This window comes from Polistes canadensis, unplaced genomic scaffold, assembly GCF_001313835.1.
Source record: "Polistes canadensis isolate GaletaPanama2010 unplaced genomic scaffold, ASM131383v1 scaffold_144, whole genome shotgun sequence".
In the NCBI taxonomy this organism is placed as follows: domain Eukaryota; kingdom Metazoa; phylum Arthropoda; class Insecta; order Hymenoptera; family Vespidae; genus Polistes; species Polistes canadensis.
Window position 1 is genome coordinate 79,833 of NW_014569691.1, and position 12,946 is coordinate 92,778.

The 12,946-nt window shown below is 28.5% G+C and overlaps 3 protein-coding genes across 8 annotated transcripts in view; 1 reads left to right on the top strand and 2 right to left on the bottom strand.

Annotated features, from left to right (window-relative positions):
• LOC106788588 (S phase cyclin A-associated protein in the endoplasmic reticulum) overlaps window positions 1-2,346 on the bottom strand; it is a 32,201-nt gene extending 29,855 nt beyond the window's left edge. For all 3 annotated transcript variants that reach the window (XM_014751993.1, XM_014751991.1, XM_014751992.1), the window contains exons 1-3: window positions 2,107-2,346; window positions 1,496-1,722; window positions 54-1,435 (exon numbers count right to left, since the gene is read on the bottom strand). In XM_014751993.1, coding sequence (XP_014607479.1) covers window positions 54-1,435; window positions 1,496-1,706 — 1,593 coding nt within the window. In that variant the 5' untranslated portion in view covers window positions 1,707-1,722; window positions 2,107-2,346. The remainder of the gene's footprint in view (window positions 1-53; window positions 1,436-1,495; window positions 1,723-2,106) is intronic.
• A 592-nt stretch (window positions 2,347-2,938) lies between these two features.
• Window positions 2,939-5,320, top strand: LOC106788569 (ubiquitin-conjugating enzyme E2 N). 4 transcript variants are annotated; one of them, XM_014751940.1, is made up of 3 exons: window positions 2,939-3,409; window positions 4,476-4,736; window positions 4,908-5,320. In XM_014751940.1, exons 2-3 carry the CDS (start codon window positions 4,492-4,494, stop codon window positions 5,116-5,118), a joined length of 456 nt encoding a protein of 151 aa, XP_014607426.1. In that variant the 5' UTR covers window positions 2,939-3,409; window positions 4,476-4,491; the 3' UTR covers window positions 5,119-5,320. The 4 variants fall into 4 exon arrangements, with proteins under 4 accessions (XP_014607426.1, XP_014607425.1, XP_014607428.1 ...); XM_014751939.1 differs by having other exon boundaries at window positions 2,941-3,409; window positions 4,479-4,736; XM_014751942.1 differs by lacking the exon at window positions 2,939-3,409 and adding an exon at window positions 4,109-4,210 and having other exon boundaries at window positions 4,479-4,736.
• Window positions 5,321-8,694: 3,374 nt separating this feature from the next.
• Window positions 8,695-12,946, bottom strand: part of LOC106788567 — a 49,541-nt gene continuing 45,289 nt past the window's right edge. The window contains exon 19 of the transcript XR_001381908.1: window positions 8,695-12,573. The gene's annotated coding sequence lies outside the window, so the exon portion shown is untranslated. The remainder of the gene's footprint in view (window positions 12,574-12,946) is intronic.

Consider the following 12,946-nt stretch of genomic DNA (forward strand, 5'->3'; position numbering starts at 1 on the left):
AGGTAAAAAATTTGTCGATTTGACATGGAATGACCCATATGTATTATAAATACCTTTCTTTCTACTTGCTGAGGTCGACGTCTGATTATAACAGATGTTCCTGGTCTGGCTTTATTCGCAGACGATACGGTTCTCTCATTCAAAGTTGTTTTGCTTCTAATAAATTTCGGTGTTTCTGGTAAATTAATTGTTTGTTGTTCGTTTGGTCGTCTACGCGATGATACCGTTGAATATGCTGCTTGGCTCGTATTATTTATCTCTTTATTTGAACATTTGTTAATTAATTTATTATCTACTTTGTCAGTATTTATAAATTGTTTATTTGTTTTCTGCTTTACTTTATTATTTGATTCTATCGTATTTTTCGCATTCTTCGAGGCTACCGTCGTATCGATATTTTGCATTTGCAATTTATTATTATTATTAACTTGTATTATTTTATTATCGACGTTTACATTTTCTAGAATTATTTTACTTTCATTATTGTCTATGTTCTGTTTCGTGGCTTTGGTATTAATATCATTTGTTTTTAATTCTGTATTTTTTTTATTAGCTGTTAATGTGATCTCCGATTTACTTCGACTGCAAAGTTTACTATTCGTTTCGTTTTCCTTAATCGTTTTATCCATGGATTCCATGTTTTGATAAATACTTGATTTCGTATTCTTATTATTAATACAAGCTTGTTTGTCAATCGATAAATTCGAATCCAATATTTTTAAAGTACTTATATTTTGCAATGAATTTTTACTCTGTTTTCCAACGTTTCTTGTATCTGCCTTAATTTTAGAATCGCATCCATCTTCGCTCGTTGATTTGTTATTATCTATTAAACTATTTCCATTAGCTTTTGCATTTAATGCAGGCTTTACTAGAACTTTGTTAATAGAGCTAGTTTTGGATGCTACAGATCTTTCTTTGTTGGACGATTGATTCGCACCTCTCTCTATCACGTTCTTCCTTTTCTCTTTAATATTTGTCGAATTATTTTTAGATACATTGTTCTTATTATCCTTTATTATTTTATGCAGCGATTCCTCTTTAATATGATTTATTTTATTGTCCGTAACCATGGGTTTGGTCTCCGAAATAACTTGATCAATAGGACTTCTGCAAGTTGATTCCGGTGGGCTTATCCTTTGTAACGGGCTAGTAGATTTTGGAATTATTGTTGAATTCCAGATACGACAAGGTGATGTCTTCCTTACTTCCCATGCTAATGGTGTACGTCTTAATGGTGGTGGTGAATTTTCATATGCCCATTTAACTTTAAACCATTCTATTAAATTATGGAAGTCTTTTGTATAATTTTCCAACACCAAAATAACTTCCTTGCATTCAGAAATATTTTCATCCTCTTCGCATGTTTGATAAATACCATCAACCGCTCTTTGTAAATTTCCAAATAAAAAAGCCCAATAGCGAGCTTGTAATTCTGAAATATAAAAACACGTTAATACTAAGAATAAAATAATTAAAACATTTTACAACGTACCAGACTTTTTGTCTCGACCAGTGGAAGCCGATCTAACTCTGGAGGCTGGTTTCATAGATCTCTTCATAGATCCAGATTGAACCACTCTCGGTACACTAGGTGGTTTCCTTGTTACTTTCTCTGTATTACTTGTGCCAACTGGTACATTAAAAGCAATTAGATTTCTAGCTGCACGACCTTCTTCTTGTATGAGCAACCTGACATCTGCCATTTTTAATCTAATTTATCTACAATTAAATATATAATTAACAAGAATTTTATGACAAATTTTTAATTAAAAATCAAACAAATTAAAATTATATCATTAGATGATTTTTAATCTCAAACGTAAATTAAATAGAATTTATTGAAACATATACCCAACATTTTTGAAGAAAGTGAAAAGTCAAAACATGAGGTTATGTAAATATTATTAGTAACCAATGCAGTATCGTAAAAAACAAATGTAATATTTTAATATCTCAACGAATATATTACTAAATGATAAAAATAACGTTTGTAAATGTCAGAAAAGTTAAAATCACAGAATAAAAAATTCGTCGTTGATCAAAACTTTCCACTTGTCAATGTCCAAACGTATGATGTTTACAAAAGAATACACAGTAACCCACCTGCGTAGTAAACAAAGATGTACTCTTTTTAATGACATTAGGTTTAAAGAACACTTTTACAAGTATTGAATATGAACGTCACTCCAACGATGCTATGCAACATTATTATATATATCACACGTCACATATTCAAACAAACAATCTCCATGATAAACTTCACAACTGTTTTTACTTCTACCATTAACTACGATGCATGTTTCTCGAATAACCTTTGCATTTCGCTTTGTAATTTAGCGCCATCTGTTTCTCGATACGACAACAAAAAACAAAAGAAAAATTCAAAAGAAATAAAAAAGTATACTTAAAAAGTACAAAATTATACATTTCTATATATTTTATTATGTTTAAACATACACGTATCGAATTTCAAATTTATCCTTCTGCAATGTTCCTCAACCTTCGCCAATTGAAATTTTTCCACAAAACAGTTTTATTTTAAATTATGCATAGATTATAATTTGCATGAAATAAAAATGACTTGTTACGCTTTGTAAATCGATCGAATTGAACTTTTCCAATTATCATAATAAAACACTGCGAATATCTAATGCGTTTTTTATAGGAACGTTAATAAACAAATTTGAAAGTATAATTACAAAAGTCATTATACAACGTGTAAAATAATTAACATTTGCGCAATCTCGAAAAGTTTCCTATTCGTCGCAGTAGCGTTGAGATATTTTCTTGAAACGATTAACGCGCCTTCGTGAAAAGAGAGAGAGAAAGAACTGGAGTGGGGGCGAGAGAGAAGGAGATACATATAGAAGCGTAGTACCAAATTGTCGCTGTAGATAGCGCCTAGATAGTGGAGCGCGTCAGTAGCGCCTCTGTCGTTGACGGGAACGTAACACGGAGAGTGCCGTAAAAGATAGTTGTTAATTTGGCTGTCCTGATTAGAACGCAGCGCTTCGTCGAGGATAAGAACGATATATCGCGGGGGGTTGGATATCAAACACGCACGGCTGGTAAAAAGACCGAAGCCGATTTTTCGGTCGGCCGGGAGGGAAGCCGACGTCACGAACGGGTAAAGAAAATATTAAACATCGGAAGGAGAAACGATAAGGGGAGAACTAATAAATATAAAACACAGTTTTAATCTCAATAATACGTACAGAAGAAAGAGATAAAAACCATTTAAATAGAGTTTTCTAGAAGAAAGAAAAGAAGAAAAATAAGAAGAAGAAGAAGAAGAAGAGGAAGAGAAGGTGGAGGAGGTGGAAGAACAGAGACCGGGAGAAGGCGAACGAAACTGCCAGATTTGCAGAGCTGACAAGTATATATATATTTACGGAAAATAAGGATCGTACGTATGACTCGTTACTATCACAGTTCCTTTTTCTCTTTGTAACCCTTTTAACTTGGTCGTCGTCGTCGTTGCCACTGTTGTTGTCGCCGCCGCCGCCGCCGCCGCCGTCATCGTCGTCGCTTAAAACTTTCCGCACGTAGGACGAGTCTCCCGAGAAGGCTCGAGTTCGATGTGTACCCTCTCTTTTTTCTTTTTGTTTATGATAGGGCTTTTTGAAAGTTGGTAGAAGGAAAGATATCGTATATGGAATAAACTAAATATTCCAGGAATATACTTAGCCACGCGTTTATTATTTTTCTTATTATTCGAACGAAAGTTTTTCTTCTATTTTCTTTTTTTTCAAATTATTTCCGAGCGTTGATCCAGAAAAGGTACAGGGTGGTACCGATTTTTTCTTTTTTATTCTCTCTCTCTCTCTCTCTCTCTTTCTTTCTTTCTCTCTCTCTCTCTCTCTCTCTCTCTCTCTCTCTCTCTCTCTCTTTCTCTCTCTCTCTTTATCTCTTTCTCTCTTTCTCTTTCTCTTACTTTTACTGTTCTTTGTCAAATCGCAGACAATCGAATGATACGCGTTTCCCGTGCTAACGTGCATAAGCGTCGTTCAACGTGACAAGCTGTCAATGTGCGGCTTTATTCCTCATCGTTATTTCCAAGAGAGTGACATTTTAACCAAAAGTATATCGATTTACATACGTGTGTAGAAACGCGTGACAATGAATCCCTATAATCATAGCAACTATGTATTTTATTTCTCTCTTTTTTCCTTTTTTATATAATCATCGATCCTCTTTTGTAGTCAAGGTGATTGTTAAATAATCCATTTCTTCTAACTTTTACTACTGACTCTTGCTTTTATTTTTCTTTTTTTTTCTATTTTATATAAATAATTAGAAATACAATAAACGATCTTGCATAAATCAGATTTTTCATTTCCCTTTGTTTCTATATTCTGTGTTCGGCCTCAATAGCCAAGATTTCAAGATTTCATTGCGACTCTAATTTCCTCTATTTTGTAAGAAAGTTTTACTATAGTCGTCTTTTAAAATATATCTTATTTATTTTCTAGTAGAATTTTGTAAAATATGGCTGCACTACCAAGAAGAATTATCAAAGAAACTCAAAGATTAATGCAAGAGCCTGTTCCTGGTATCAGTGCGGTACCAGATGACACAAATGCTAGATATTTTCATGTCATTGTAACGGGACCTGAAGACTCGCCATTTGAAGGTGGTTTATTTAAACTTGAGTTGTTCCTACCAGAAGATTATCCGATGTCAGCGCCTAAAGTGAGATTTATAACCAAAATTTATCATCCAAATATCGATAGGTAACTATATCTATTTATATTCGTATAGAATTGAAAATGTTCGCTTTTAGAAAGTAGTATTTATTAGAAACGTGAAACGTTGTTATACAGATAAAAAGAAATTTTTGAAAAGAAAAAACTATTTTTCTTGGATGCACGATAAGTAATAAATTAATTTACGTTTGACTTTAGATTAGGCAGAATTTGTCTAGACATACTAAAGGATAAGTGGAGCCCTGCTTTACAAATTAGAACGGTTCTTTTATCCATTCAAGCACTTCTGAGTGCGCCAAATCCAGACGATCCTTTGGCTAATGATGTAGCTGAACTTTGGAAAGTAAATGAAGGTGAAGCAATACGTAATGCCAAAGATTGGACCCGGAGATATGCAATGGACAACTGATCTCAGCTTTGTCGAATAATTTGCAACACAAAGCAACGTTACCCCGAATGTCCCAGTTTATTCGTCACCTTACCCGCACTAGCTGCATATTCTGCACCTGTGTCCACGATTTTGCTATAAAACCAATAAAAGTTTTGTAAGAGTAATTAGAATGAAACTGTATTTTCTATATTGCGGGAAATACAAAAACGTCTTATTTAGATTTCTTTTTTAAAATTCATTTAGCAAACTCGTATGATTTTTTCCATTTTTAATTAAAAACAAACCGAAAAGAAAAGAAAAAAGCATATATATATAATTAGAATTTTAATAGCAAACGCTGATTTGTTTTCAATTCAATTTGAACGAGAGACAAGTACGCTACATTATACTAATTTACTAAATGATTACAAGGTGTCTTGTACATGCATAATTAACATGGATTATGGCTGATATTTTTACTATGCTACTAAAAATGTGCTAGAATCAATTAAGTTATAATAATGCAATACATAATTCTTTATCGAATCCATCTTATTCTACTAACTAAATATCACCTGGGATTGTTACGTGGGTATACATATATTTATAAATAATACAAGAAGATATAAATATGATCCTTATTATTGTATTTAAAGACAATGATATTTATTTATCGATTAATCCATAATAGAAGTTTTAAGATAAAAAAACTACAAACTTCAGCAAACAAACAAAAAATTTACCTTTCTAATGTAATTCATTATTGTACGAGTAATTATTTATGACTGCAGATAAAAAAAAAGTGATATAAAAGAATGAATATAATTTACAAAATTATTATATAAAAGACTCAAAATTTGTATCTCTGAAAAAATTAAAAAATACATTTTTTTATTATCCAGGCTAATATCTTTGAATATTAATTCATCGTAAAACAAAAATTATTTTGTAATTTTCCCTTTTGGAATTACACGTTCAAATGTTTTCATTTCCATTAGATATAGACGACTGAAAAATATGAGATAGGTATATATTTATGTCTCGCTAAAAGCTTGCACTACCTCAATAGAAAATTAGGTTCGATGTAAAATTTGATTAGTATCGTGAAAAGAATATAATACTCGCTTATAAAAAAGAAAGGAAGAAGCAAAGATAACAAGATATATATTACAATGCAAATGCGCGTATAAAGGATTCACGCGTAAATAATAATATTTTCGTGAAGATGATTGAATAGAAATTTTTCTGTATGCCGATTTATAGCGTTTGTTCTATTAATGAAATAACATTATTTAAGCTTCCTTAAAATGGCTCTTGGGTTTCTCTGTATTATGTAAATTCAAAAAAACTTCCAAGTGGTTATATATAATTACTATAATTACTAAAATATAATATATATATTTCTTTATTTTCGAGTATCTTTTGCAACAACATTAAAAAATATTTGTCGTTTCATTAATTGAATATATAGATAAAAATTATGATAAGTTACAAAACCCATATCAATTGTGTAATTTCTCCAACACTTCTATGTCAAGAAATATAAAAATTTTATATATAAAAAAACAAAAAAAAAACAACTCTAACAAAAAGGCACGCAACATTTGCATGTATTTGATTTAACAAAGGCTTGTACTGTTACAAATTTGCGTATATACGGAAACTCGAGGATGTAATCGAAATTGGCTTCATTGTCTTTTATTAACGAAGTTAATTTTTTTATTAACACACTGCACGTATGTATGTTTATCATGTTTTTGTCTTGTTTTTTATTTCTTTTTTTTTTCTTCGAACGAAAATAATCAATATTGTCAGTGCATTAGCTTTATTATGTGTTTTTATCGTATAAGCAAATTTATAATAATAATATTAATAATAACAATGGAATAAAATATCACTTAGTATTTTTAAAAATAATGACAAAAACTGGATTAGTAAGGGGGTGTCAAGAAATACTCACGAAGCAATTGTATACTTAAAAAAAACGTATTGCTTTGGAAGCAGTAAATATCTTTATAATATACATATATATATTTTCAATTTAATTATAAAGCAAAAATAAGAAGAAATAAACTAAAATAAAATTGTTTATAATGTGTAGCGTCGCGCGTTTGCGACATAATAATAGTTGATCCTTTTTGACGATGTACACGTAAAATCTATAAATAATTATTCTTTTATCAGAGTTAAGCCATATATAATATTAGTTTTTATTGTGCATTGTCCGGATTGAAAAATTTGTATTAAAAACATATATGCGAATGAGAACTGGTTACGGAAAATGATAGAAAACTAATTAATTAATCCAAATAAATGCAGTCAGTCGGACGAACGTATTAGAAAAAAAATAAAAAACAAAAAAAGAATTGGAATAATTTTAGAAAGGTGCGATGATTTAATAATTCTCGAAACTTTAAGAACAATTTCAGTCTAATAATTTAACGTGTAATATTGTATTAACAAATAATACGATATTTGCAGATAGATAGTTAAATAAATGAAGAACAAAAAAAATGATAAAAGAAATTACCACGAAGCGCTACAAAAAGCGCAAAAAAAAAATAATCTTTCCATGGCATTGTTGAAAAACATTACATGAAAAATAAAGTAAAGAAATTCGCGTTTGTATGCTACGTGGTAGAGAATAAATATATAAGTAAATAGATAAAGAAACGTATAATGGATGCATGTATATATATATAGATGTCTTGTGTGAACATCGTACTATAATAAAATATAGGTTGTTTAAATATACTGTTCTTTTTTTATATATGAGACTGTTTATTTTAAACGTGGTATAGGTTTTACTTAAAAAAAAAATAAATTAAATTAATAATAAAATTAATTATAATTTAATGGAATTTTTTCATTTAAAAAAAATTTGCAATCAATATATTAAATACCACTGAGATTTTGTTGGAAAAATTTTTTCTAATTTGATGATGTAATAAAAATATTTATTTTAAAAATGGCATAAGTCAGTGTACTTAGGAAAAAACCCTTAAAAAAGAGAGTTGTACTATCTAAGAAAAGTTTCTAAGCTTGCCTGCCTATACTTGCCCCATTATAAACAAAATATTAGATAGAACATTTTATAGAAAGATAAGAATACTTGATCAACGTTGAATATTTGCTTATATAAATTTTGTTGAAAGCATTTGAAGTAATTTTGTTTATTAAATTATATATATAGAAAGAGATCAAATTATTTAATTTTTTTTTCAAATTAATAATCTTTTTTTCTTTTCATTAAACAAAAATAATACCTTTTATAAAATATGACTAATTATTATTAGTATGCGTAACACGAGAAATACGTGGGACAAATGAGTTAAAAGGAAGGAAAGAAACGTTACATAGAAATATTGAATTTGAATTTGAATTTGAATGATAAGATTCGAATTTATATGAGGGGAAATTCCCTTTCCCCAATTTAAATTTGTATGCATATGTTGATTTACTAATTTTAAAAAAATGTCATATCTTATAATTATTATAAATTAAAGTTGCCCAATGTATTTCTATAAATATTCCTAATTAGCAACAATTAGATTTTTGCGTCGATAAATAAATAATGAATAATCGTGTTTTGTTTTTTTTTCTCTTTTTTTTTTTCTTACAAGTAAGTGATGTATATTATAAGAGTTGCAACTATTCCGTTGAAACTTGAAATCTTAAGGCATCTCACTGCAGGTCAGTGACACAGAAATATATAGATGCATTTTGAATTTGAATTCAAAATTACATTTTATTATTACCTTAATACGGACTAGTATAGTAATAATATTACCATATACACATTCAATATAGCTCACTTATAATTTTAACTTATTATACACTCGCAAACACACACATTGATAGAAAGAGAGAGAGATTAGTCATGATATTTTGTAGTGTGTCTCTCATGACTAGTGAAGCTACAGCGCAAGCTCTATGAATGTATAAGATATAATTAGTTTTTCTTTTTTTTTTCTTTTCATTTCTCTTACGAACAGTTTTATTTCGAATATTTGTTTTTTCTTGTCATTATTCTTTTTATTATTCGGTAACGATTCTTCCTTCAATTTTGAATCTATTCTTCCTCATTACTGACATTGCACAATCATATCATTGTCATGTTGAAAAATATAAAACAAAATATTCTACAAAAATCTGGAAGTAATCTTTGGCTTACTATGTCATTATACTTATCGCGATAACAGTTAGATGTTTATTTAAACAAAACATATTTAACTTTTCATTCTTTTATAGATTCGGAAAGATTTCATTTACAATTAATTTGGAATATATTATTCGATATTCGCGTGTAGTTGATTTTTTTGTAGATTTATATTCGTAAGAATATATTTATTTACTCTTTTATCGTGACCATAACAAGCCATATTATTGTAAGAACGTAAAATTATTAGAACTATTTAGATTAGAAATATAAAACGAATAATATGTATACACATACATACATACATACATATACATATATATATGTGTAAACAATACCCAGAAATAAGATGTCTATATATATATTATATATACTTTGAACAAATAATCTACATAATACTATATTTTATTCGTAATAGTAGACAAAAGAGATGACCATGCAAGATCAGGTTGACAGTTAAAGTTAGTCGCAGATGTGTTATTTAAAATGTGATTAAACACATTCAGTCAGGGTGGCTTGCAATAATGGCTGAGTATTCATTTTTATATATTTTTTAGCGTAATGACTAGATAAGTTTTTAGCCACCCGATATAATAACATCTTGTTTGATCCCATATATATCATAATATTCGTACCGCTCTGTTGCTCACCAAATATATGGATAAAAATTTCTATGCCAAAATTCATTGCCTTATTTAATGGATACTGACAGTGACATGACTGATCCAGAAATACTGGATATTTCTGCAAAGTATAATACTTTCTGCACGTATTTTATAAATATGATTTATTATTCATAAGGAATGAATGCGTGTAGTTTCTAATGATATAGATTTTTCTTCATGATATGCAATTTATAATACGCTTTCTATATATTTTTTTTTCAATCAATTGAATTATTGTACATAGGTCAAAACATTATTCATAGGTCTATTATATATATGCATGGAGAGAGGAGGTTGTTTTCATTGGAAAATTAATTCAAAGTATAAAGAAAATTGTATCTATGTGATTTTTACATTCTCATTTAAAAAATATTCATACAAATTTGTATCCAATAGTTTTTCCTCGATCCATGTAAATTAAATTAAAGTTACATTTGTTTTTTAACTCATATATTTAAATGACCATTATTTTGTACAATTAATATATGTTTTTTTAGTCAATTATCATTTTTTTCACTATGACTTATGTTGTAACCTATGCATTTACATGTATATTTACGTATGTTTTTCTTTCTTTCTTTCTTTATTTATTCATTTATTTTAGTTGTATATATATTTCGATAAACATTTCTAACATAATCGTTCTCCCCATAACAAAGCTTTAATGCAATTTTAAATCTGACTAAAGCATTTATCTTGGACTCTTCCTTCGACTTTATATATTTCTTTATATATTTTCTTTTTATCTTCTTTCATACAAAGAACTCTTATGTAAGAAATGTTTGGAAATAGTGATTTAACTATTATTTCAATAATTTAATCGATAGCTTTTGCTTCGAAAGAAAATATTGAATATTGTTTATTAATTTATGAAAAATGCCAAAAAAGCGATGAGATGTTAACGTATCGTTTACAAATGTTAAGATTTTTATTTATAGAATTAATAGAAAATGGAATTTTGTATAAATATATTCCAAATCGTATATCGAAATAAGTGATTTGCAGTTCAAATCACATGCATGCAAAAGAATTCAATTTTAAAATGTTAATTACTTAATGTACTTTGGCATTGAAATTTTATCAAATACCAGGAGTTCTAAAATTTGCACCACCGCATATACATCTTCAGTATTCTAAGCAGAATAGTTTAAAGGTGAGAAATTTTCAGCAAAAATAGATACAACTTAGATTATTATAATACACAGTACTTATATAGAAGAGATACCATTTCACTGATGGTATACTTTACTTTATTTAGCTTACATATATATGTGGAATGGATAATTTATCCTATTATTTTTATAGCATAGATTGCATCAGTCTGTATATTTTAGAACAATTTTATAATACACAGTGCTACAGTGACTCAAGTGTAATGGATTATACATTGCATATCAATGCATTTTAAAGTTACACTAAGTGCGCACAACCAGCCACTACAGACTCCAATAAGAATATCTAGAGAAAATGTGTGTTGCCTTTAAGTAAGAACGTGTGATTAAGATTTAAAAGTTTCAGTAAAATAAATTGTATCTCTCATAGTAATATGATCACAAATATGGCAACGCTATAATATTTAGGAATTCTTTTCAATGACAAATTCTTCCCCGTACACTGACTAAAATAAAAGGCTTACACGCAAGCAGCCTTATTGAAATCTGTCAGCTTTAGTATTTTTTTTACATTGTCATAGTATATAAATATTGTACGCAATTAGTTATTTAAAAGTTATGTGTATAATAATAATATTTCTTATTTATGGCCAACCCTCAATTTCTTTTTTACATATTATCTGCAGAAATGAAGGAAAATTATAACTCAGATTATTCTAATAAATATACAATTTGCTAAATACAACTCTTTGTCCATAAAATAATCTCATGAAAATGCAAACGTTATTTATAGAATTATTTAGTATAATCTTTCAATCAAATCATCAGTAGCTATATCCAATATAATAACTTGTGCGACATGCATTTCGCATCTGTTCTATTGGGCCATAATGCAAATATAAGATCTTTAACTTATACTTTTTTGTACATACATTGTTCATATTCATGCTTCATCGTCATTATTATATATATATATTCAATTTGTTACAATAGAATATTACATATAATAGCCCTGTCGATATCTGCATATACATGTACGCATATCCTATACAAATGTTGTTATCTAGTGATATATAGAAAGAGGTAATAAAGTAGAGTGCAGCTTCTTAAAAAAAATAAAAGATTATTGAAAAACAAAAATTAATAAACGAAAAGTATTTCATGCTGCTGGTGGAATCCTTTTCTTTATGTTATGTTTTGCTGACTCTTCTATATAATTACTATGACATATATATGTATATATCACGAGACTTATGCATTGAAAATTTTATAATAGACAATAGTGTTTAGTACAAATTAATAAGACTCGGGCAATGCATCTCAAGCATCGACGAGCTCAAGAATAAAAAAGATTAAATGAACGATGTAAAGTTGAGTCTCCAAAAGATGATAGGAGATACGTTTTTATAAATATTACTACGTCATTAGCTAATATAATATAATATACAGTTTCAGCTCTGCTCTAAATATCAATAAAGAGCTTTGTGCTATTTATAATCATGTGCACTGCATCATCTGCATCGCCTAGCGTCTTTCTTGGCGCAAATAATGTGATCCTCTATGGCAATTGATATTAAAGATTAGTATGTATCATTTTTTTTCCTTTTTTTTTCTTACATAAAATAAAGCATATACATTTATATCAATTACAATGATTTTCTGATTAGCCTAAATGCTTTAGCATTGTCACTATACAGATGCAAATGCACTGTAGACTTTATGTTATTCTTAAAATCGGTTTACGTATGACTAAAGGATGTATCTCTCCTTAGTAATTTCTTTTTTTTTGTCTTCTTTCCTTTTGTACATTATACAAGATTGCTTTTATGTGGAAAGAGAAAAAAATGACGGATATGGAAAGCAAGAGAAGTATATATTATTATTATTATTATTATTATTATTATTATTATTATTATTATTATTATTATTAT